The following is a 27,309-nucleotide window of genomic DNA, read 5'->3' as shown; positions in this document are numbered from 1 at the left end:
AGACACATTCTATAATGGACTAAAAGAATGGACTAGAAGCCCTTTCCGATTTAAGTTAAAACTACTGGTTCACTACATTATATAGCTTGCCACATCTTGTATATGGTCGACACCACTGTACTCAATAAAACCCACCAAATTTATGTACAACCTAAAAGCCAAATCAATGAGATGCTAGCTGGAACTTTGGGAAATAATGTGGGGGAAACTAAAATACAAGGTAAATGAACATGAATTGTATCATAAACATATGATGATAGTCTCTTCCTGAACAGAAGTTACAGATATGTTACAATATGACCACATATATATCAAGTAATCAGACTTTTTTGAGGAAAAAAAAACAACACTGTCAAGGCACAACATAAATCTGATTACATTCTATTATATTCAGGATGTATTGATCTGGATACAGGCGAATAATGGCAGTAATAAATCTGGACATCACGATGCCCAAATAAACCTCAATATCCATGTAATATACACTGGACCAGATACATGAGTCTTATAAAATGTTAGGGCAAATCCTCGCCAGCTGGCCACACAGTTTGAGTTAGTTCTGCAGTGTCAGGATCAGGAATAACATACTGGCACAGCAGATCACCGGCTATGCTCGTGCTGAAGCTCAACAGCTATTTTTATTTTAAAATGAAAAATAATGCTGAATTAAGCTGTTGAAGAGCCCAGAAAATTCTAGAAGGATGCTACAGAAGGAATTATGTAACAAACAACCCTTGAAGTAACAAACAACCCTTTGAGCCACTCATTACCCTCCTACACAGCCAGCTTGAGCTCTTCTTTCAAACATATCGTCGCTCTGAGAAAACAGCACCTGGACTGGCCACACAAATAGGTCGAGCAAACATTTCATGTCCTTCAGCGGCTGACACTAACCTTGACAGCATGCGTTTACGGATGTGGCTATTGCTAAATTTAGTCAACCATAAAGCCATCACCAACATCGCTAATGGTAAAATCTCAAATAACCATCATTTCCAGCGGAAAAGCCGTTAGTATGAGCAAAGAAAGCTCTGTCACGTGCTTGCTAAGTCTTACGTGTGTGCTAGTGCCCAAATGTGCTAATAGATTAAAGGTCATTTTGCTCCAGCCAGTCATTTATGCACAATTAACTTTGAAAATCTGTCTATCATGCTGTAATTCAATATAAGATCATAAAGTTTAAATTTAAAACGTTTTGTATGAGTACCTATCTATGATGATTATATATGTGAGAACAGATGCCAGTACCATCTGATTAGAGGCACAAGCAACTGAAGAAGAAAAACAAGTTTAAACAAGCATGAAATCAAATGGAGTGCACTTAGCGCCTGTGACGACAGCACCGGTTATGTCTAAAAGGGCTTGATGGGAAAGGTGTGACCCGCCGACATATACAATATTTGCTCTGTATGTGTATGCATAGCAGTTCCTCATACAAGAAATAGGCTGACTGTTATTGTATGTGTGGTTTACTATACATCTAACATGTGCCACAAAATCAAAGGCGGCTTATGGATGACTTGTAGATGGATCATTACAGATCCACAGTTAGAGCACAAACTCATGTCAATATTAAGACGATGCCCCAATGATATACAATACATGACTGTGCCGTGCGTCAATGGGAAAACAGTTCAAGAGTACAGCTGACTCGTTTAACTCTCTTACGCACAAAGATTTCCTGGACGCCATCCAGTATTTACAATAACAGCTAGCGTCTGATTGATCATTTACAATAATGACATATTAATACAATTATTTAGACTTAAAATCTATGTCTGGCCACTGCAGGATAATGTCAGCCTACTGTAGGAACCAGTACACCTATAATAAAAGTAGCTTATTTTAAAATGGATCTTCACCTAAAAAATACCTAGCCTGCCTTTTAGCTTGTAGAAGTATATAGAATAAAATGTGTATGGTCATAATTATTCAATATGAATGTTAAAATTCTTACCAAACCTGAATAATGACATTTATGCTCTCTGCTTAATAAAGAATCAAAGATCCTAATGAATCCTGCTCATTTCATTAGGAATTCTTTGGCTTTGTTTTACTAGAATCAGTTCTGTAGTTGACGGCACCATGAAATAAAACCAGCCAGATGTCCTTCTGTCCTTTCATTCGTTGCCTAAACATTCTGTAAAACAAGTGCACTCATGATGCTTGGATTCTCAGCCCATCATCTTCATTAAGCACAATAACAAACAAAGGCAACAGTGATTTGAGACCATTTAGATGTAAGAGATAATTGGACAGGAAACAAAGGATACTAGCTATATGTTTTGATTTTATAGCTTGAAATCTTTTACATTTTCATAGATACACACACACACAAAATGTACATGATTTCAAGATTATGTGTATGCTCTATATATTCAAGATACGCTTTTTGGTAAAAGAACAACCACACAATTCTCACTGACAGATATCTGTCAGTGTTCCATTTCATTATAAAAATCACTGAAACACTGAAGAAAAAAATTTTAATTAGAAAGACTGAAAATATGACTATTAGATCTATTGTATTCTATTTAGTTTAGGATTCTATTTGTTTTCTGCTTTAAAACATGAAGAATATATAGACAATCTTTAAATAGGAACTCGAGGGACTATGAAATTCAGATGTGTACTAATCAATACTCCACTAATCCATTTAATAAAATCATCTTAACGGGTTTTCCTTGATTAAACAGCACTGAAACCTGCATAAATGTTGTATAGTATTATATATATAATACAATTGTCCAGTAGTGACTGAGGGGGTTTCTCTTATGTACACTTGAAAATTTGATGACCTAAATAACTAAATAAAACAGAGATAATAAATGCAAGTTAATGTTTTCACCATCTTTAAATGAGAAAGAAACCAAGCCAACATACTGCAATATACTAGATGTATTCACATATATCATATACAGACTGTACAATTGATTTGAAATAATTTAAGTTTCCCCAATTTCTAACTACATGAACAAAAAAAAACAACAACAACAACCTCAGAGCTGGACATGAGGGAGCGTCCAGCAAATTCTGCCTGTGACATACAATCATATATTATATAGAGCACCAAAATGTGCAATAATGCAATACAGACACATTCTATAATGGACTAAAAGAATGGACTAGAAGCCCTTTCCGATTTAAGTTAAAACTACTGGTTCACTACATTATATAGCTTGCCACATCTTGTATATGGTCGACACCACTGTACTCAATAAAACCCACCAAATTTATGTACAACCTAAAAGCCAAATCAATGAGATGCTAGCTGGAACTTTGGGAAATAATGTGGGGGAAACTAAAATACAAGGTAAATGAACATGAATTGTATCATAAACATATGATGATAGTCTCTTCCTGAACAGAAGTTACAGATATGTTACAATATGACCACATATATATCAAGTAATCAGACTTTTTTGAGGAAAAAAAAACAACACTGTCAAGGCACAACATAAATCTGATTACATTCTATTATATTCAGGATGTATTGATCTGGATACAGGCGAATAATGGCAGTAATAAATCTGGACATCACGATGCCCAAATAAACCTCAATATCCATGTAATATACACTGGACCAGATACATGAGTCTTATAAAATTTTTTTTTTTTTTTTTCACATGCACGGATATTCATTGATATTACTGGACTCTGCACGAATACTGCAAGAAATATGTAATATATACAAAACAAACCGCACACAAAAATCCTCTGAGCTGCACGCAGCAACAATGCGAGCCACTGATGAGTCACTGCACGCGCTTCAGTGTTTTCACACTGCTGTGCTTAACCTTGAGAGAATATCAGGGACACTTTAAATTAAAAGAGTGCAAGTCTTGTCCTTAGTGTGTGCAAAAACATTACAGATATGAAAAGAAAAAAAAAAGTGTCAGAACCATTGCATTGCTTTATCTTGTTTGAAGGACCCTCTCTTTCCGTTTCGCAATGGCATCACAGGCCTATCTTTAGCCGCGCTGTAGCCCTCTAGTGGCTGAAAGCAAGAACCCAAGTACAGCCGATGCCAGAGAAGAGCCGGCTGCCGCAGGAGTCAGTCTGTTAGCCTCCCCGGCAGGAAGCATGGCGAAGAGACAGGAAGAGAGAGCCTCGAGTTAGCGGCTATCCAGAACCCCCACAACCAGGCACCGCCTCAGGGCCGATGAAACCTGCCACAAAACAGAGAGAGCAGATGCTAGTTTAGCAGCGATGCCAGCAGACGGGACGCAGAACAGATCGGAGCAATATTTAGAAGAAACGAGGCAGTGGAAAGAGCAGCTGATGGCATCTTTTTATCACTAGCAAGTCTATTAACACGCCACTTGACAGATAAAGAACAGTGCCAGATGCATACTCACAGATGTCTAATACATAAGAGATGCAAAGTAATTGCACTTTGTCTATGCATTTACAGCAGTTTGACCCATTCCAGGAGATCTGCAGAACGACTGATGATAGACACAAGACAATCACCTCCCATCATGGGACTTTTTGCTGTATTTCAGGATTACTCCCCTCATGCTCACAACATACTTTAGGACTTCAAGAATGTTTACTATGGGAACGGCCCATTTCTTCCTCGACAGACTGACACAGTCGTATTGAAAAATGAACTGCAGTGGACTGTAGGTCAGTGAAAGGCTAATGTTCAATTATTATGGAAATAAAACATTATACTGACTGAAGACCTTCTGTAATGTCTATTCAGTGCTTTACTCGTCTCCCACAAAGGTTTAAATTCATCCTCCTTTGATCTGGCCGCTAGCACACAAACGTACCTGGTAAACTGTTTGCTTTCTTCATGGACTTCCATTTCTTTGCTTTTAAATTCATTAAGTTCTTTACGTATAGCAGCCTGTGACAAGAAAAAAAGAAAGGTCATTAGTGACGATGACAACTGAGAGTTTGTCAAATTAAACACTTTTGGAAACGACGCAAAATGAAAAATTATTTTAATAATACACTACCATTTAAAAGTTTACGATCAGTTAAAGAAATTTCTTATGCTCACCAAAGCTACATTTATTAGATCAAAATATTGTGAGATATTACTACAATTTAAAATAACAGTTTTCTGTTTGAATGTATTTTTAAATGTAATTTATTCCTGTGATGGCAAAGCAAAATGTAAAAAAAATTCAGCAGCCATTATTCCAGTCTTCAGTGTCACACAATCCTATTAGAAATCATTCTAATATGCTGATTTGGTGCTTATGAAACATTTCTTATTATTATCAATGTTGAATATTTTGAGGAAACCATGACACATTTTTTGCAGTGTTCTCTGTTGAATATTAAGTTCAAAAGTGCAGCATTTACTTGAAATGTATTTATTCATAATTATAGTATGTTAATATAATGTTAATTAAAACAGCACTCTTCATTTTCATGAACTACTGACAAGTATTTGAACTGTTGTTAATTACCATATTTTAATGCACAAGTCACATGCCCAGTAGGTGGCATCTGTGACCATACAAAAGTAATCAAATGTAAAATAATTTACATTATTGATCACACTATCCAGATTTACTCTTCTCCACATTATACAAGAGAGACACTTACAGAGTTGATATATAACAATATAGATAGGTAATGACTATTTATCCTGTTTATTTATTATACATAATAAAGGAATGGTTGTATAGAATGAAAATGTGTCATTCTTTACTTGAGCACATAACTTTTGTCCATAAAACAATACCAGAGCCTGTCAAAGTGCTGAAAGAAGTCTTATAAAAACACTATAAACCCATATGATTTCCTGTGTTCAACAAGAAATAACAGCAGGAAACAGGTTTAGAATTACATGAGTTTTCATTTTTGTTTAGACTGAACTACTCCCATTTTGGGAGAACCATTAAAGCATTTGTGTTCTGAAATATCTAAAATGATCTAGAAGATCTTTTAATTTAAAAAAGCGATTTGAATTAGTTTATGATTCCCATTGTCTTTAAAAACAGAATTAAAATATATATTCCAAAAATAAAATATACACACACACACTTCCAACAGTTGGCATGGTGTATGTGCATGTGTGGCATTTGTGAGGTGCATCTTCAGAGTTCTCTATAGCACAGCATGCACAATGTAAAGCAACAGTAAGAGAGAGGAACGGCTTACTTTGTCTGCAGGGGTTAACTTGGTCCAGGGCTTGTCAGCACGGCGATCATAGTCTTTTGCTTCTGTGACCTCCACATATTCATTGAAGCGCAAAATTCTACGGGCCACCAGCTCTGCAACTGTAGGCCGGACGCTGAGCTACAAACACAGAGCAATTCCTCGAGTCACCTTTTAATGTGTGTGCAGTCACCTTTAATAGGAGTTAAACATGTTCCTTCTAGCCTAAGTAATAGCTTATGTAAGTGAAACAATGAATGTCAAACTACATTTCTTCTTTGATAATGAAGCAGGTTGGATGTGACCGACTTTACAAGTGAAAATATTTAGATGGTTTCTATACCTGCAGTCATTTGTCTGAAAAGAATTGTCCATTATTGCAGTTTCAGCTCGACTTGGTCAGTTTTGAGAAAATCTCTGTAACTGACTATTGAACCATTTTATAGATCTGGCCTATCCACCCGATTACATCCTCTGCCCTAATTCTCTCCATAATATAGGACATTAGCAGCAAACTAAATTAGAAGGCCATAATTAAAACAGTCAGACTTCCAGCCACCACTCTTACAACATGTCAGGAATATAAAACTCTTTATATTCCCCACTACACCTCACCCATTGTAATTAGGAGTTAGCAAGTGGGTTGCAGACACAACCAAAGAGGAACATCAAAAAATATTAAATAAATTCAAGTACAAGCACATAATCAAAATATCAATTAGTATCTATTAAAGTTACGCATTGAGCTACTAGTCTCTTGGCACACATTATATATTTTATTTTACTTCCTTGTAAAGCCAGCAGATGGCGCAATGCCCCACAATCCACTATTTTCCACTAGATTATGTCACAGCAATGATTTTGATTCATGATGACTCATAACTTCTTGCAGCATTATGCTAAAGTAACAGGTTATGAGTTATTTGAAATTAGAGCAATAAATTTAACTTATACCTGTAATGTTTTAATATCTGGCATTTCTAATTTCTATGTAAGCCCATTTTTGCCACATAAGAAAAAAACATGCTTTGAGAAATCATAATTATCACATAAGAAGTCCAAATTATGAGATACTTAGTCAATTATGACAGGAAATGTTTGTCCATTATTTTAGAATTGTGGCTTTGCAATAATTATGATTTTGTCATATTTCTGACCGATTCAACAAATGATGATAATCTGACTTGTCTAGCAGACTGCAGAAGGTTGTACCTTTCGGGATAGCCTTCTTTTAATCTCCTGCTTGGCCTCTTGTTCTTCGTCCTCATTTTTCTCTAAAGGGACACAAGAACGATTTTTATCATCAATGTTCAGTTTTTATCCTATCCAGTGACCAATATTTGCTCTGAAATTCAAACACATCATTTGACAATTATTGTAAAACTGTGAATAAAACTTTAAAACAAACCAAGGTCACTAAAGACTAACTGACATCGATCTGACAATGCAGATTTTTAGTCTTTCTTGTCAGAAAGCGATCATAGTACAGTGAAAGTCAGCGGAACATAACATTAAGTGATAGTATAGAATCAAAGCATGGTCAGTGATGAGTTCAAAACTTAATTGTGTAAAATTGGCCAAATACTGAATTTGCCATGGGACCATGAGAATCGCTTGGAAACTCATCTATCCTACACTGACCTCTTGATTTAATTGGTCCTGCTGTTGTCGTGACGTTATGCAACAATTATGTACCTACTTTTATTTTTCTATTTATAAGACAACCTAAAAATTCTAATTGACACTATACTTCTTATGATATCTTCACTTATCTATATCTTATTTAATAATGTACCTCAGTTCAGGAAACAATAATAATGACTTGTTTATATATTATAGCTCTAAATTTGGGACATTCAAGCCCTCTAAGGGATATTTTCTGTGAAGATCAATTATATCTCAGGTAAGCATCGCAAGCTTTAGGCAACTCTTTGTTGAATTGCTTACACCTTCCTATTTGTCAGCATATGGCTTACAGCTTGTTAGAGCAGAGCTCCTTCATCACATTCCTAGGCTTCATCAATTATATCACATAAAATCAAGGCAACAGAAAGGCAGAACGACACAGGAATTGAGACGACACAGCGATGCCTGTGACTCAGTGAACGCCTCTCCAGCATCAGAGGCAGCAATAAGCAAGAACAAACATTAAAGCCCTGGGCATCCAAAACAAAGCAACTGTCTACAGACTATGTAAATGAGATTGTGACAGAGGAGACATACGTTTCAGAATATTTCTCTGTTCAAGCTCTTCTGTGGTGGGCCTTTGGCTCAGCCGTCTATGGGAGGAGAAAACAAGAATCAGTCTGGGGAAACCACAAAGACTATTAATGAATATATAGACTGTGTTTTGTAAAGGAAAAAACAGGCCCAATTAATACTTCTAAAAAAACTCAAGGTTACCAGAAACAAAAATTTCTGTCAACAAAAATACAGAAAATACAAAATACAAGAAAAAACTAAAATACAAGAAACAAAAATTCAGTCAGGTGTATCCAAACTTTTGACTGACAGTATATTGATTATTATAAATTGACAATGTTAGTGTCCAAAACATATTAGCAATACAGAACAGCATAGTTTAATGTACCTGACTAGTTTACAGCCAATCTGCTGCCATAGCTCCTGTCGCTCCGTCTCTGAGGTCCGTGGGAGAATGTTCTTCTCTTCTAGCTCCTTCTTGCTGGGCCTGTTACCAAGTCTGATGGCAAGTGTGTCCTTGCGGCGAATTTTGCTGGCAAGTGAGCCTACAAACAGAAAAATTAACAACAAACTATGCATGATATATTGGTACCATATTGGTTATTAGCCAATATTGGAGCAATTTTTTATGTATCATTACAGGTTGATGGATATATATTTGTATATAATGGCTGAGTTTGTGATATTTAATTGCGATTGATTGTTGATGATAGCAAATGTAATCTAAATGTAAAAATTACACTCACTTAAAGGAATAGTTCACCCAAAAATTATTTACTCACCCTCTTGTCTTTCCAAACCTGTATAAGTTGCTTTCTTATGTTGAACACAAAAGAAGACATTTTGAAGAGTTTTGAAGAACCAAAGTTGTTGGTCCCCTCTGACTGGATGAAATACTATGGAAGTCAATGAGGACCCTCAACTCTTTGATTACCGGCATTCTTTAAATTACCTTCTTTTATGTTCAACATAAAGAAACTAATACAGGTTTGGAACGACATGAGGTTGAGTAATTTTGGATGAACTATCCCTTTAAAGTTCATTTTAAAAACAAATTATCTAACACTATAAATGCATTTTTTTTTTTTAGCAAATCTTAAAATCACACTTTTTTATATTGTAAATTATAATGTTGTGATGTCTAATTCACTTGCAGCATTTTAATTTTAAGGTTTTGTGTGTGTGTGTGTTTTATTTTTCAGTTATTTAGACAAAATGGTAAATCATTTCAATATCTGGCTATCCGCCATTCATTAGTTATCAGCCATGATACGAAAATTATTATTGGCTCACCTGCACTGGACAGTACATTAGTACCAGTGCAACCCTAGAAAAAAAAAAACTTTAAACCATATTTGCATTCTGACACCAGTGAAGCATCTTCAGATTGCAGTGTGGAAAGAACAGAAAACGAGAAACAGGCGTCAGTCTTTGCAGGAATGTATTGTGCATAGTGCACTGGCAGCAGAGACTGCAGAGTAACCGGCATGTCAGAAAGCAATGCTGACTAGACACAGCATGTTTTTCCAGTTTGACAAACTAAAGGCTTGTAGCTTCAAAGAATTTTGGCAAAGCTGTGATCCAAGAGAAAATTCTAAAATGCATATACCAAGAATGTAACCTCTTGGAAATATATCAATCTTTACTGTTGTGTTGTTTATACATAAACATTAGGCTGAAGACACAACTTTACTAGAATCCTCTAAATTCATATGCAGAAAAGCTGCATACTTAAGGCCTTTCAGTTACAAAATTTAGCTCTTTTTAAATTCCTTTAGTGACAGAACATACAGAGGAAAAAAAGGGGTTGAGATCTAAAAACACAAACCAGACTTTGAACACATACTAGATGTATACTCATCATCCTCATCCTCCTCTTCATCATCCTTGTAGAGTATAGGTCCGTCTGAATCGGAGTCATTTGCCTGGTTTTCTCGAACAGAGTCAGGAATGATAGTCACGTCTGGACTTTCCACATTGACGGTTTGATTTCTCTCTCCCACATCAGTCCCAACAATCCTACAAAAGGCAAAACAAAATACTCATTTAGTCTAGCTGAAACATTAATTGGGATGAGCAGATATAATAATCAGTTTACATAATCAAATAAGGGAAAGAGGTTAACTTATTCAAGACATTAAATGGATCATACACCATTCATTTTCCCGTAGGTTTATTTAGAAATTGAGTAAAGTTTTTTCTGTGCCAAAAGTCATAATTTAGTTTTTCATGGCCATTTTCTACCCTCTCTCTGACGCGTTGAGATAAATGGTTTGTTTTTGGCTGCTGTGCCTTTAAGAAACAGCCACTTCATATGTGAGGTGAGCAACAGAGTTGATCGCTGCACTTCAGTGATCACACTTTTTTTTTTTTTTTTTACACACTACAAGTAGCACAAGTTTGACCAATTGTCCTACATACACCCTGATTCATCATCATGTAAGCCCTTCAGTGCAGTTGTTTTGCTGTAATGCTGTAGGTCTAGCTAAAAATTTGATTATACACAATCATGTGATAATGTACTAGACAACTCACTATATTACTACAACTTTATCACTAGCCACATTTCCTGTCACCCAAGTTACAAGATCAAGGTCTATTTGATGTCTCATCAAATACTGATTACAAAACCATTTTGGAAAACGATGAATAAACGGTACAACTAAAAAAAAGAACAATTTTTACGTAGCAGAAAGAATTACACTACTGGTCATAAGTTCAGGGTCAGTATGTGTGTTTTTCAAAAGAAATTAATATTTTTATTCAACAACGACACATTAAATTGATCAAGAGCAACAGTAAATACTTTTACATTTTTATAAAAACATTGTATTTTAAATAAACGCTGTTCTTTTGAACTTTCTATTCATCAAAGAACACTGAAAAAAGTATCATGGTTCCCTTTCAGTCGGTAACTACGAGTCACGTCGTGACCGACGAATTGGGATCTCAATATCAGCATATTTGAATCATTTCTGAAGGATCATGTGACACTGAAGGCTAGTAATGATGCTGAAAATCCAGCTTTGTCATCACGGGAACAAAATACATTTTAAAATATATTTAAAATAGAAAAGAGTAATGTTTTAACTGTATTTTTGATCAAATGAATGTAGTCTTGACCCCATACTTTTGACCAATAGTGCACATTGTTGTGCAAGTTTATCCCAATCTATTAGACATTTGATTGGAGGACGACACAGAGCATGACTCAACTGCAACAATAGTTTTACCTTTAGGGGAAATATAGAGTAAGAGCACATGGCACACAGACATGAATGTGTTGTATAATCTAAATCAACAGCACAACATTAGAGGAAATACAGAATTTACAAAGTGATACTAAACATTCACATGAAAAATGCCAACACATGTAAACTGACCTCTGTGTCAGGTCTGCCACTGCCCTCTCTTTCTCGGTTTCACTCTCTGTGCTCACAGGCTGCCCTAAAGTGTCTGAAGAAAGTCCATTTGAAGATCCAGCGAAGGACGTTTCCTCTGTGGTTTGGTTAACATAGGGTTGCTTTTTGTGCTTCTCTGCAGACGACTCCGAGAGATGACTGGCACCCTTCCCATTCAGAGATGTCTCCTTAGCCTTGTCAATATTGGAGGTCACTTCTTTTTTCTTTTGGTCCTTTTTAGAAGAGCTTTCCGTGGTCTCAGACGAGGTTTTGGAAGGGGGCCGTGGTGACCTGGAAGGTTCGGTTTTCTTGGCAGACTTGGGTTGCGCTTCTAAGCTGTTGTTCTTTGGGGTCTTCGAGCTGGTCAATGAAGAAGATTGTCCTGAGGCCTGAGAGGAACTCTTGGATGTGCCTGCAGTTTTTTTAGGATTCGAAGGTTTAGCTGTGAAGAAATTGAGGGAAATTAGAGATCTTAAAATGATGAGTTTATGGACACATCAACAACAATGATGGCATTTTAAATGGTTTTTCTAAGAATAAAACCTGGATACTTGGAGATAATTACAGAACTAAAAGATAAAAAGATAATATGGTGTATGTTCACATGCAGATTCACCACTAAAAACAAACTTCCTATGTGAAGGTCACTGCTGACCAAAGATAAGAGTTTAGTTTAACATTCACAAGAGCCAGGAAGTACAAAATGCTGTAAAACTATAAAACACAACAATATGCTTTCAAAAAAAAAAAGTTAATTTAAATAAATAAATGCATTATCAGTTAAAAGAGGAAGCTTTCAAGCCACCAATGATGAGCTGCACTAGAGACACACAATGGATAGGTAAAAGGACAAAGGAATAGCACAATGTGGAACAATAAGCCCGTTTATAGACTGTTACATGAGTGTGGTGGTGTACATGCACAAAGTCCCAGTTACATGCAAAATGCAACACATTTATTGTACCATTATATTCAGACAAAGGCAAACATCAATAACAGATTATAATGTGTTTAACCGTGAGACAGCAGACATGTAATGCAAGCACAATAACAACACAAGAAAGCCATACTGGGTCACAAATGAGTCAGGATGTCACTTTGCACAGTAGTGGATACCAATCCCAAGCTAGTTAAACCATATAACTTAAAAAAAAAAGCTGTCTAGCAAACTATGCATTTCCCTTTCTCAAATAATGCATATAGATCCTTTTCTAAATGTTCCTCAATAGACAAAGTTGGTTCCAAGTGATACCGGTCAGGGGGGAAAGAGATGCAAACAGGAACTCTCCATGCAGAGCTTGTTCACCACGCATGCAAACACGATGCTCTATTCACATCACTGACACGTGCACTTACCATTGCCACGAGCGGCAGTTCGTGTGGTTTGTTTGGGTGGAGGAGCGGAGACCTGCTTATTGGTGCTCTTGGTTACCTTTTTACCCCCTGCTTGGCCCACTTTCTTTACGCCTGTGCTTGTGGCCTCACCGGAGGGTTTTTGGGGTGTGGCCTGATGTTTTTTAGTAGGGGTTTTTGGAGCGGCTGACTCACTGGCCTGCGGGCTGCATTTGCTGTCCTTCCTCTCTACAGGAGCACAGAGGATCAGAGCACCCTAAACTGTTATTGAACATGAAGACCCTCGCAACAAAGCTCTGATCGTGTCAGCACTAAAGTAGTGACACTAAACAGCCTACAGTATTGTCATATATCATGACATAATTTTATTCAGCAATGATGCATTAAATCGATCAAAAGTGACAGTGGCTACGTTTACATGCAAAATTTTTGTTTCAATCGGACTGAATTCATTCCGATTGATGAATCTGAATGCAGTGTTTACATGAACGCTAAAGAAAGTGATCGGGTTGATGTGCGTGTTTATGTCACAAGCTTCAAATCGGGATTGATTTTTTTTTACGTGCGCACACTGCACAAATATAGATTTTCTCAGTCTGTTGGCACATAATAACCACTCTCCTACATGGTTTCTTTATTTGTTTCTAACAGCAGAATGAAGATTTATCCATTTATGGATAAATATACATATAAACCGCTGTGCCGTGAAACCGAAAAAATCAACAAGTGAGACAAGTGTGAGCTTTCACAATTTCTTACGAAAATTAATAATTTTCCAAGCCTAACTAAATAACTGGAGGCAGAGTTATTTTTAACTCCATGTAGATCACAAACCTCTGAAATCGGTTGATAAATGTAAACGTTATCGTGTTTTTATCCAGAAAAAAACGCAGCTCCTCCGTTTACCTCCATTTGTTTTTAAGGCAGTCTTGCCCTCACAAACATGGCGGACGCGTTGACGTATCGCAGCAATGGCTCAAAGCGGCCAATGAGGCGTCTAGGTATTTATATGTCTGTGGTTCAATCCAATCGAGTGTTTACATGCACTCTCAATCGTATTAGAAAAGGAATAAACCACCCCCTTCAATCCAATCGAAATTTCATTCCGATCGAGCTCAATCGGATCGATTTAAGGTGTTTACATGAAGGTTTTTCAGTGCGATTGAGCCGTCAATCCGATTATAAATGGATTATTTGGTTGCATGTAAACGTAGCCAGTGAAAACATTTATAATGTTATGTTACAAAGGTTTATTTCTCAAATAAATGCTGTTTTGAACTTTATTCATCAAAGAATCCTGAAAAAAAGTATTACGGTTTCAATCAAATAAATATTAAGAAGAACATCTGTTTTCAACATTGATAATAAGAAATATTGATTGAGCAGCAAATCAGCATATTAGAATGATCTCTGAATGATCATGTGACACTGAAGACTGAAGTAATGGATGCTGAAAATTCAGTTTTGACATTAAAGGAAATAAATTACATTTTAAATTATAGTAAAATAGGAAACAGTAGTTTGTATTATATTTCACAATATTAGCAGTTGTCAAATTACATTTTAAATATATAATTTAAAAACAAAACTAATTTTTATAATAATAATTTTGCACAAAATTACTGTTTTTACTGTATGTTTTATCAAATAAATGCAGCCTTGGTAAGAATTCTTTCAAATCCTTAAATTTAGAATGGTAATGTGTGTAGATATAATTAGTAGTAATTTAATTGGTTTATTATTTATTAAACATTGGTCTTAAGCTGTTGGTACTGTTTTATAAAAGCATTTTATAATGGGTATTTTTTTATGGTGTAATGCTTTAGTGAATCCATCGCCAAAGGCCTCTCCAAGATTAGCCCCATGAAGAGTAAAATATACTCATTTGTGGGAGAAAAAGTGGTGGAAACAATTACAGAATTGTTGTAGAACATTAAAGGGGCAGAAATGATAAAAATACAGTTTTGACATTGCCCTTGCGCATCTTATGACTGTGGCCACAACTTCTGCCCGAAAAAAATAAAAATAAAAATCCAAAATGATGTCAGTCTAAATGACATAATGCCCATTACCTAAAAGGATGGCTTCAATACATAGCATTTGATGTTATTATTAAAAATGGTTTTAATGTACCTTCAACCAAATCTAGACACTCAAGGGTATCTCGCCAGAGGTTCAGACGATCAAGAGACATTCATTAAAGACACATATGGAGAAAACAACTCAGTGAATAAAACCAAACACACTCTGGAAATAACCATCTCAGGAAATGTCCTTGCTCTACAAATAACTTCATTTGTACAGTTTATTAAAAACTTGACCACATCTTCATTTCATTTCACTGAACACTGCTCCAAAGCTGCTCAAACTTCCTCTAGTCTAGACAAACACCACACACTATATTCTTACTGCCAGTCTTTATCCGTTCCTTTGCTCTTACAATACAAGCGTTGATTTTACTAATGTTCAGCCACAATGATATGGACGGTGTGATCTGTGATGTGCAGAAATTACACTGAAAGAGCTATTGTAATATGGATCACTTTGCTCATGCAGTGAACAAACTGTTGTGAAGAAACTTAAAAGACCACAACATGAGCATGCCGTAAAACCCATGAAAGGACCCTCCAGTTAGACTGAATGATTTAACTTGTTAGTGGCTTGAGCTTAAAACATCAAAAGATACAGGAGATTAGTAATACGGTTAAACTCATGTTGAAGATTCAGCATCTTTATTTTGCGAGACTAAACAGAAAACGGTACCTTCTGGGTCCTCTGCCACTGCTGCAAAGTCTGGTTTCTCTTCGGGGACCAGTTCTGGTGTTTCAATGTCTACTTTGACCTTTTCAGTAACTCCACTGGGCACTGCTGCATGACCATTCAAGGTCTCTGTGTTCAAAGGATCGTCTAAAGATACAAACATAACAGCAAACATAACTCAGTCATCATGCAACCCAGACTACATGCCTGCTATTCAGTAAAAACACAATTTTGTTTGCATTAATATTCAAGTCATTCCTCAGATGTCCTTATAAAAAGCTCTGGTTTCCTCATGCAAGACTGAGAGCTCAACAGAAGGCCAAATACGACTAATAAAAGTATTACTGAAATTCTTTACTCCGAGCCTGAAGATTGGGAGGGATTCTGTTGTTCTCACAAAGTCAGTCATTTTCAAAATGTTGGATATGAAGTAAGTCCAGGAAGTGCTTAGCTTTTATTATATGGATAACATCAATCAAAGCCATTTAATGGAAAACATTCCTGGGTGGTAGAACAAATTATTTATCTCTATTGCTAAAGCACCCTATGCATATCAGATGTTTATGTAGCGGTAACTTTGTCTTCTACTGTAGGTGGTGGTATCACAGTGGTTAAAGGTTTAAGATTGCATCCGATAACCCACCAGCACCACTTTATACATGAAGTGCACAGAATATTCCTCCATAAAACCTCATTGAACCATGGGTTGCTGCAGGAAACCGTCCTTATAGTGTACTATAAACCAACAATAAATAATCGAATAATTTTTTCTAGAGTCTAGAGCATTGTTTTAATATTACAGAAAACGGGTTAATGGTCATCCATGCACGCCCAGTATCACATTCACTTTATTTAAAATCTCACCTTGGTCTGGAATAAGGACACCTTTTCTTATGAGTTCTTCTCGAGTTTGCCTGGTGGATATTTTCCTCTCCAGAACTATAAAGATGAAGGAGAGAGAACATATCAAGATATCATTATATTTAGGCCACTTTATGGTTCACAGAGTTCAGTGAAAGTGCAGGCTGCTGTCAGCTGTAATATGTGTAATACATTTTATGATCCATCCAACATAATGACCAACTGAATGTCATACTGGATGATGTAACTTTCATAAAATTGTGAGGGAGCATCATGAAAAGCCATGAGGGTATCACTGAAAGACTGCATTCTGAATATACATAGTTGGATGTGTTGTTCTAAGCATAAACTTTTGAGCAAACTGCTATTAATAAATGGGGATATACCTTTTGAGAGGTCCTGGAACTTATCACTGGTTCTCTTCTTTCTCCATTTCCAAGGTTTAAAGATCTTGCCCAGAGAAGAGAGCTTCCCTTTTCCTTTCAGCTGAGGAGACTGCGAGCTTCCCACCACCACATCACAGTTGGCCAGAGAAGATTTTTCCAGTCCCTCCACTAAAAGTGAATCAGAGCAAGAACACAATTTTGAATGAGCTGAATAAAAAAAAAACTGAGCTGACCCCTGAACAATGAAAAACTGCCAACTGGTTTTTATAACAGGAAATACTTGTGTGAATGAATGTTTCTGACCATAACAACAGACATTAGGGCACCCTTAAGCAACAAGAACTAGCTGTCGCTTTCCACAAACAGCATACAAAAACAGGCTTTAGAAGAGTCTTACCTTCAGAGAACATTGATTGCCAACCACAGGTCACTGATCAAAAGTTTTGAGGAAGATATTTATTTTATTTAAATTAATAATTTTATTCAACTGTAAAGACCTAATGTTACAAAATATTTATATTTCAAATAAATGCTGTTCTTTTGAACTTTCCATTCACCAAATAATTAAAAATGACATTTTAAAATATATTAAAATAGAAAACAGAAGTTTTAATTGTATTTAACAATATTTTACTGTATTTTTATCAAATAAATGCAGCTTTGGTCAGCATAAGAGACTGGTAGTGTAAGAGAACCGCAATGTACATGCATGTAGAAATACTGTATACAGTATATTCGGCAACCCTGCCACCAAAATTCTGAATGAATGGCTAACGGTGTTGAAATATATTTACAGTAAATGTAGCATGTTGGTTTGTAGTTACTGATAAACATATATTTTCCATAAACTGAAAAACACCATACAGGCCTACTTATTTTATCTTTTTTTTCTTACAATAACTAATAGAGTTTATATAATATGTTTAAAAAACTGGGATTTGTGTTTCTAAATCTTTAAAAGAGGAATGGAAGTCAAGAAAGTGTTTGTAGAAGGTGTCTGCTACAAGCATATGCAAACGAGTCATCCGAGACCCTTAATCACAGAACCGATTGATTATTTTAGGTTAGATGCTCACTTAAGGTTTAAGGTTTGTGATTCAGCCAAGAACTGAACTCTCTTCCACCCCACCCCTACATCATTTCTTCTTAGCTTGCAAAATGAACAGATTCTGACAGAGAGGTGCAGCTTTTCCACATGGCCTACGCAAAGAGATATTAAACCCGTTCATCAAACATAATCCAACAGAACAGCAGACCTTAGTAAAGTCACAGGCCCACCTCGTCAGATGAAGTGTAAAATGATCACGAGAGCATTTACACACGCCTAAACGACATCATAATTCAATGTGTTACTTGTCATTTCTTAGTCATTTTTTGCAAAATTTATGAGCAATTTATGAGTGAAGATTTCAGAATAAATCCACCACCAATTTTTTTTAGTGATGCTTGGAATGACATAAGGTTGAGTAACTTCTCATTTTTCGAAAACTATCCCTTCAAATGCTCAGGAGACAGTAACTTCCTGATTCTTGCATCTCAACTATGAGATTTTATCACTTGTTTCTGATTATATGGTCAAAACACAAGCCAACTAATTTACAAACAAAAAGAGAGACAAACTTAGCCGTCTTTCAATTTGCACAACTGTCCTTTCTCAAAATCATCGTAGAATGTTGCTTCAGCTGACGTTCTGGTTATGGTTCATTCTATTATTTATTAATGTTGTTTCATAGGAGCCTATAGTGGATAATCAAAAGATTATGTTGTTAAATGGACCGACAGTATATTTTACCCCTATGACATGCAGCAGAAATAGGCTCAAGCTCCAAAACTACGCTCTTAAAAATCAAGATCCTTTATTGGCATCTGTGGTTCCATGAAGAAGCTTTAGGTTTAGTTCACCCCAAAATGAAAATTCTGTCATTAATTATTCACCCTCATGTCGTTCCAAACCCATAAAACCTTAAGATTAAGACAAATTAAGATATTTTTGATGGAATCTGAGAGCTCTATGACCCTGCATAGACAGCAATGCAACTCTAATGTTCCCAGGTCGAGAAACGTAGTAAGGACATCGGTAAAACAGTCCATGTGACATCAGTGGATCCACTTCAATTTTGCGAAGCTACGAGAATACTTTTTGTGCACAAAGAACACAAAAATAACAACTTTATTCAACAACTCTTCTCCCCCCGAGTTACTATCTTTCGCCATTTTGGAGAGTATCACAATGCATATGCACGCTTTCCCCTAAGCGTAAACGATGCTGATTACGCAGATCACGTTCATCCGCACGCTTTCACACCCCAAACGTAAACAACACTGATTATGTTGATGGCGGAAGTCGTAATTCGGGGGAGAGAAATTGTTAAATAAATGACGTTATTTTTGTTTTCATTGCGCACAAAAAGTATTCTTGTAGCTTCGCAAAATTGAAGTTGAGCTACTGATGTCACATGGACTGTTTTACAGATGTCCTTACTACATTTCTGGACCTGGGAACATTACAGTTGCATTGCTGTCTATCGAGGGTCTGAGAGCTCTCAGATTCCATCAAAAATATCTTAATTTGTGTTCTGAAGATGAACGAAGGTTGCATGGGTTTAGAACGTCATGAGGGTGAGTAATTAATGACAGAATTTTTATTTTGGGGTGAACTAACCCTTTAACATCCACGGAATCTTTCCATTGCACAAAAGGTTCTTTATATTTGAAAAAGGTTCTACAGATGATTAAAATGTTTTTCACACTAAGAAAAAAAAAAAGGTTCCTCAAAGAAGTGTTCACTGAAAGGTTTGTTGGGGAGTGTTGCTATGAAAACCTTATTTTGAAACCTTTATTTTTAAGAGTGTAAGCTTCTGCCACACATCAATACACCACTTATGTGGCTGCCAAACACACATTGCTTCCACATGCATCACGAAACATCTCTAGGAGTCCAAAAACTGACCAACCAGCAAACAGGATATTTTTCCACATAGAAATGTGTGAACCCCAAACATGAAGTCTGTTTTTCACACTGCACTGAGGGAATTCATTACCAAACACATGTGACAGGAATGTGCTAGACGACATGTCTGTGGTCTTTTCACCACCATCATGAGGATGCCACAGCGCCTCTTTACTAATCAGTTCTCCCCAAGGAGCCACTCACCCTAGACTTCATTGGCCTGTCAACAGGCAGTTGGCCTCTGATTGGATTATTAATAGAATGTGTTACCCCCAGAACTCCCAGTGATGAGCACAGTCCCCGAGATCAAACCTCAGAGGATCAAGCACATTTAAAACAAAGAGGACACCGCTTTACAACTGAGCAAGAAGAATTAATTTGAAGGGCACAGATGAACAGGTGTGGATACTGCAGAATAAAAGTAGAGCTAAAGTTGAAATACTGTACATGATGCCAGTTTGATTTATGCACTTTATAGTTGCATGAATTGTTTAAAAAAATAAAGCATTAAGACAAACATGTTATAATAGTCTCAGGGTGTTTCACTCATTGTTAGTTTTAAAAGAACTAAACCCAGTTCACTTAAAGTGAACCAGAAAGGGAAGCTGCCGAAAGTGACATCAGTCCTTATGGTGTTCACAATATGGTGGACTAAAAAGAGAACCCAGTTTTTTCTTTGTCCTCTTCAGCACTGATGTGATTTCAGACTCTTTCTTGTTCACACAACAACTTAAGAACTCAGACCCCAGCTTCTTCACAGCAGTGGAATCTGGAGCTGGAGCAGCTGGAGTCTGACCTGGAAAATGTGAAAAATTAAGTGGACAGGGAAGGGGGTGAAGAAGAGATGTCAGTCTCAGTTGTAAAATGTTTCTTTGTTTTTAACTTTTTTTTTTTTTTAATTCACAACAAGCCATATTTCATTGCTAAGTTTTAGTGATTACTGTTTTTTCTAAAGAATTCTAGAATATTATACCATGGTCTGTCTGAATACTTGATTCTGATTGGCTGGCAGGTGTTAAAACGTTTTAATGCACAGGTCCAAGTCAGTTTAATCACCATTCTATATTAATGTGCTGCTATCATTGACAATCACACACGTTTACTTAGCTATCTAAATGGGGACTTCACATAGACTTCTACTGCTTTTATATACAGATAGTTATAGATTTTATAAACTAATTCCAACCCACAACTAACCCTCACAGAAAACTTTCTGCATTTTTACAATAAAAAAGCCCTTGGTCACTTTATTTTTATACCGGTTTTACAAATAAGGGCATTCCCAAAGGGACATTTTTGGAGATTGTTTTTGTCAGGTTTACTCACAAAATTGTCCCCAAAATATGGTTAACTACGTATACGCACACACACATACATCACTCGCACACAGAAATATTCAGGAGCACAGAAACTTGTTGTCAAGATGCCCCTCGAATTTTATTAATAAAATAGCTTTGATACTGAATCACTACATTATATTTCTCAGCAATGAGTGGGTAAAACTGATATATTCAAAAGTAACTAAACTCACAGCTCTATTGCTTGTACAGAGAGACGCAAGACGCAGGTCTTTTACACACATGCAACTTTTACCCAAGCCTCCAGGTATACATGTCAACGTGAAATGTAAAGTGGACCGGGACCTCAACCTCTGGAGGTGGTTTGAGCATGGTTTACTTTTGGGTCCTTTTAGGGGGTCTGAGATCACTTGGTTTGTTCACATATATGTGCTGAACCACTCCGAGAGCATTTGGAGGGCTCAAATAAACTACATGTGAAAACACCCTCTGATTTCAACTTAAATTGAGTTTCTGAGTTCAATTCATTCTGAGAATGAGTTTTGCAAAAAAAAAAGGAAGGAACTGAGAATTCATACAAACTCCCCTTGAACTCTCAGCCACTGCTAAAATGGCTGTCTGAATGAAACAAGCAAACATATAATATACACTGCATATCACCAAAAGTCTGAAAAATATACAGAACAATTTTTACTATAACATTCAGATCCACATTATGGCAAATTTGCTGCATATACTATATCACATTTGAGGTTGTACAGTTGACTGAATTGCTCACTTCTTCTTTATAAAGGGAGGCCACTGAAAATGCATGAAACATGACAAATAATCATGATGACCAGAAAACAAAAGGCATCAGTTATTCAAACCTCCAAGGCTTCCAAAGAAGGCATGTGAGACTTAAGGGTTAAAACGTTCACAGGAGTCATATTGCAGTGCAGCTCATATCAACATCCTTGACAGCATATTTCTTACAGAACAATCACACATTTGACTTGCCTTATGCTTCTAAATATAAAGACAAAGCAGCTGTAGAGATCTGTGATGGCTAAAAAGGCCACTCATGCTGATAATTAGTTCATTATCTCAATGTTTAAGCCTGTAATGCTGAAGTCAAACAAATGAGTGTTAAAGTCGTCAGTTACTACCGTTTTAAATGTACTCTTCAACTGAGTGATTGTAGCCTGTTTTTTGACATCCGGTATAGTGCATTAAGCCTACAGCAAATGCTAAACCTAGCTTTGTATTAATAATTGCTTGCAGTATAGGCTAATCCCACAGCCTCAGTTCCTCATAATACCAATGAAAAAACAATAGGCCAATTTCACTCAACACTTTGTTCCTCTATTTACAGAAAGGAGATGTTTGCAATAACCTTTCCTATAAAACAATAAAAAAATGGACCCAAGACAAAAATAGTGCTGATTATTTCTGGATCTAATTAATAGAGGTAGAGATCATTCATTTCTTTTCATTCATTTCTGTGGCCTTTCACATCCAGTCAATTGCTAAACATTCCAAATTAAATCAAAACAATTTAAAACATGATTCAGTCTTATTTAAAGCATAATAAGCAATAAGTAAATAAAGCAATAAGAAGTTCATGAGGACACACAAATAACATCTGATCAACCTTCCTTTGAGAGCTGGTAAACTGATAGCAACAGAAGCTTTTATATCCCAGCACTCTGGCAATAATGGAAATTATTGGGAAATTAAGGTAGTGGCTCGTGATGCAACATTTGATGCAGAAAGAAGCTTAAGATTACAATAACACTGCATTGTGAAGTACTTGCTTGGAATTGTAGTTATTGAAACTTGACTGTGGTGCATACTAAGACGTTTCTGTCACTGTTGCTGCTTTTTTAAAATAAATAGCTTAAACTCAACACTCTCAGTCTCAACAGTCTCCAGAGAAGTTGAACATGAACGTATCTTGTATTAAATGAAACCAAAACCAGTAAACCTGCAATTTAGACTTGGGTTTTGATAATGAATAACACAACTGCACTGTGGAATGCTTTGTTAAATTTACAGTTAAAAAATGGCAGTAGCTGGCATTCATCAGTTTTTTACTATGAAAAAGTGATGTTACAATTATTACAGGATGAAATAGCATGCCAGTTTATTAAAAATATACTTATATTTGATTGTTTGTGTAAAATGCATTAATACAGGATGTAGAACAATGGAAGGCCACGTGATGAAGAGCCAATAATAACAAATTAGCAAAGTGTCATTCACACAAACACAAAACAGTAAAATAATGCAAAACAAAATTAACAAAACACAAAAATTAGATGAAAAATTTTTTTTTAATAAAATCTGATCAAGTGTTCAAGTTCATGCACGCAATTCTGGGAATGCCCCTTTCTAATATAAAAGTCCACCATAAATGCTAAATTAATCTATACTTAAAATAACATTGTAATATGCTTTGCATGAATTTTAAGTAGCCTAAACGTGCATGTATTGTTTTAGTACAGTAACTTACAGTTAACTAAGTAACACGTTTAAACGGTATCGATTTACAACGTTTTTTTCCCCCGTTAAAATTACTCACATTTTTTTACACTATGCACTGACATGAATTAGGAAGTACATTTCTAACAGCGCATCGCCTTGACAGCACATATTACGACAAACAACATGTGAGCAAAAGAACAGAGTGAAACAATCATTTCCTGAATGCACGAGCCAGTACATTTATGTTTCTTCGTCCTTATCAAGTAAAGATGTTATTGTTAACTAATCCATCAACACAAACGCCTCAAATTCGCGAAAGATGCGCTTGACAAAGTCCCACTTGTTGATCGCTTGCACTGCACGCGACAACCCAAAATCCACGCGCTAGCTTCTAATATCATAATAGCAGTCTTTTAGTTCGTCGCATCACGTAGGTAGCAGTAGATTACGTGAAAGCAAACGTGCAAGTATCAGACTTGATAATGAACTTGATTTGCCGCGGAAACTGACTCAACTACTCACGTCTTCCCTCCCTGAGCATTGATTGAGATAGCGGTGCGGGTGAGTAAACAGCGGGTCAGTGAATGAAGAACGAGCCCTTCCGGACACTTACCGCTCGCTCTCTGAGACAAGCTGGAGACAGATGTCTGGCCCATGTCGATCTTCAATGGGCCGCTAAACAAAAATCATACGACGCCCCAAGAACTTGTGCAACAAAGCCCACTCGATCGACATAACAGGAGACTCATTTCACTCCTCCCAACTCCGAGAGCTGCTTCTCAAAATAACTTTTCCATACTTTGTGAAGTCGCAAGACGCGCAATCGAACTCTTGAGTCTCCGGATTGAAATGCCTGTCATTCCTTTTTTGCAGATTGTAAGCAGTCAGGGGCCATAAGGAGGAAGTTTCAAGCCCCTCCTTGCTTCAGCCCTGCTTAAAGAGGTCATATGATGCGATTTCAATTTTTCCTTTCTCTTTGGAGTGTTACAAGCTCTTGGTGCATAAAGAAGATCTGTAAAGTTGCAAAGACTAAAGTCTCAAATCCAAAGAGATATTCTTTATAAAAGTTAAGAGTCAACCACGTCTACCTAAAACGGCTGTTCTAACACGCCCCCACATGTCTATGTCACGATGTGGGAAGATTTGCATAACTCCGCCCAAATGTTCACGTGAAGAAAGGCGGCATAACTTTTATTCTCGCTGTAGTGTTGCTGCCGCCGCCGCCATGTCATGAAAGCGCTGTTTCGTTGTGAAAGCGAAACTACTTTGTTTGGTCTTCCAAAAGAGGACGATATCCGCTTCGTCATGCCTGGAGCTGATCCGTGCTGGTCGCTGAGGAAATACATCAACTTCGTGCTGTCAATCGCCGGATCAGCTTTCACCGTGGACGAAGCAGAGTCCAGCCCGGGGTCGTCACGTGTGGTTGCCGCAAGCCCGCCGGACGCTCCTTCGTCGAATCCGCCGGCCGCGCCATTCTCAAGCCCACCCGCCTTTGCTCACTCAAGCCGGCCTCCGCATACTCACAACGCTTTTTCGTTGTGAAAGCGAAACTACTTTGTTTGGCCTTAAGTTTTTTGGGCAGTGTAGAGTAGCACTTGTTGTTTGTCATTTCTCCGATCACAAATGCAGACATGGTTTTATGTTACGCTCCGGCCGGACAGGGCATCACAATATGGTAAGGGACGTAACATTTCCGTCACACGCTTGAGGTATTCGGCCAATCACAACACACTGGATAGCTGGCCAATCGGAGCATACCTCGCTTTTCAGACCGATGAGCTTTGTAAAAATCAACGCGTTTCAGAAAGGCGGGGCATAGAGGAGAAATAATCATGTGGAAAATAATGTGTTTTTTTAACCTTAAACAGCATAAACACATTTCATTACACCAAATACACAAAATAATGTTCTTTTTAGCAGCATCATATGACCCTTTTAAAGCATGGAAATGTATGTGGGTAATAATGTGTTGGCCAAAAGTGACATGATCATTAGAAAATACTAGATCAGGAGTGTCCGTGCTATTTTTGACCACTGCTTTACTGTATTAAAATGAAAATAAAACATGGTTTATTCTGTTGTAAATATCTGTTGCTAACTATCACAATATTTTTGATCAAGAAATGACAGTGAAAATGTTTCCCCGAGTTGTACATCATCTAACCAAAGAGAGTAGGCTATCAATAAAGCTGTATAAAATATTCATAATGTATAAAAACTAAAGATCATTCATTACTGATGATTTCAAGACATGATCATCTTGCATAACACTACTTTTACTCCAGTGAGTCAGTCAGTTTCTGTAAAGACACATACCTTAACACTGACCTTCAAGAGCGGGGCATGTTGTGCACACCATTAAATAGTATTTAATAATATGCTCTCAGGAAAATGTAAATGGTTAAAAAAAATTAAACTAATTATTTTATGAAACAGCGAAAAGTAACCAGTAAAATACAAAAATAGTATTGGCCATTGTATTTTAAATAATAAATACTACAAATTTATAACATTTAAAACCTGTGACAACTTGCCCCATCCTGACCTGAATGAAAATAGCCTATCCATGTCTGACTAAATGTGAGGTTGAGGTTTTATTGTTCACAATGAGACCATTTTCAAGGTTTGACCATTTTAGGAGTTTGAACCCAACATATAAAATCACTGCTAGCGAAAACACACATTTGTGTAATTAAAAATATTGGATTCAAAACCTTATGAGACACATCCCTTATGACAACTCATCTAACAACTAGCCCCAGTCTCACTTATATGACACTATACATAGTCTTTTGAATGTCAAAGTTCTATGAAAGTTAGCACTTTATTTATTTTGCATAAAAAGGGAAGTCAAAAGGGCACACTATGAACCTCTGGTTCCATTTCTCCTTTGCGTCCCATGAGAATGAGCATTTTTGCAATAACAAAGGTTTTATACCAACAAATACTAACATTGCTATAATCTTTTAGTTTGTTTGCAGCTAATGCTTTGCTTTCGTCAAAAGAGGCCAAAAGAAAGCAAAAGTGGTGGGTGGGATTCAAAGCAGGAAGCTTTACGAAAACAAGTCTACTCTGGAGATGTGAGCTATTGTTTTGCACACAGCAAAGCTGAATGTTCTCATCAAGTATGAGCTCTCCACCCCTTCCCCTCTTCCTGAAGGTCCTCCTTACCATCATAACACCACAGCCCTGAGTACAAGCAGCTGGAAATAGTGTGATTTGTTGGTGTAATCTTTGTTCATGCAATCTTTCTTATTTTATAGTAATGGTTTTGTTATTGAACGTGTGGAATTATTATTTTTTATTCAAGAGGGGTGACCAAGTAGTATAGTGGTTTAGTATAACGGTCTCAAACCCAAATAGGGGAAACCAAAAAATGCAGACCTACTAAGTGAACTAAGTGAAAGTTAACTGTTTCCTACAGCTAGACACACTGTATACAGCTAGTTCTAATCTAAAGCAGTGCTTCTCAACCAGGGGGTCGGGACCCATTATGGGAGCTAACTTTAGTC

General features: G+C 36.7%; 1 protein-coding gene across 4 annotated transcripts in view; it reads right to left on the bottom strand.

Annotated features, from left to right (window-relative positions):
* Window positions 1-2,604: 2,604 nt before the first annotated feature.
* Window positions 2,605-27,309, bottom strand: part of LOC107666519 (phosphatase and actin regulator 2-like) — a 38,667-nt gene continuing 13,962 nt past the window's right edge. For 2 of the 4 annotated variants that reach the window (XM_016457903.1, XM_016457902.1), the window contains 12 exons: window positions 17,084-17,251; window positions 16,701-16,775; window positions 15,840-15,983; window positions 13,080-13,304; window positions 11,706-12,165; window positions 10,169-10,341; window positions 8,711-8,867; window positions 8,344-8,399; window positions 7,333-7,394; window positions 6,124-6,261; window positions 4,779-4,855; window positions 2,605-4,169 (listed from right to left, as the gene is read on the bottom strand). In XM_016457903.1, the coding sequence (XP_016313389.1) occupies window positions 4,154-4,169; window positions 4,779-4,855; window positions 6,124-6,261; window positions 7,333-7,394; window positions 8,344-8,399; window positions 8,711-8,867; window positions 10,169-10,341; window positions 11,706-12,165; window positions 13,080-13,304; window positions 15,840-15,983; window positions 16,701-16,775; window positions 17,084-17,251 (1,751 nt within the window). In that variant the 3' untranslated portion in view covers window positions 2,605-4,153. Of the gene's footprint in view, window positions 4,170-4,778; window positions 4,856-6,123; window positions 6,262-7,332; window positions 7,395-8,343; window positions 8,400-8,710; window positions 8,868-10,168; window positions 10,342-11,705; window positions 12,166-13,079; window positions 13,305-15,839; window positions 15,984-16,700; window positions 16,776-17,083; window positions 17,252-24,410; window positions 24,683-27,309 lie in introns of those variants that run through there. The other 2 variants (XM_016457904.1, XM_016457905.1) reach the window with 2 other exon arrangements.

Source organism: Sinocyclocheilus anshuiensis, unplaced genomic scaffold (assembly GCF_001515605.1).
Source record: "Sinocyclocheilus anshuiensis isolate Anshui unplaced genomic scaffold, SAMN03320099.WGS_v1.1 scaffold63, whole genome shotgun sequence".
NCBI classification, from domain to species: domain Eukaryota; kingdom Metazoa; phylum Chordata; class Actinopteri; order Cypriniformes; family Cyprinidae; genus Sinocyclocheilus; species Sinocyclocheilus anshuiensis.
This window is presented reverse-complemented; position numbering and strand designations above follow the sequence as displayed.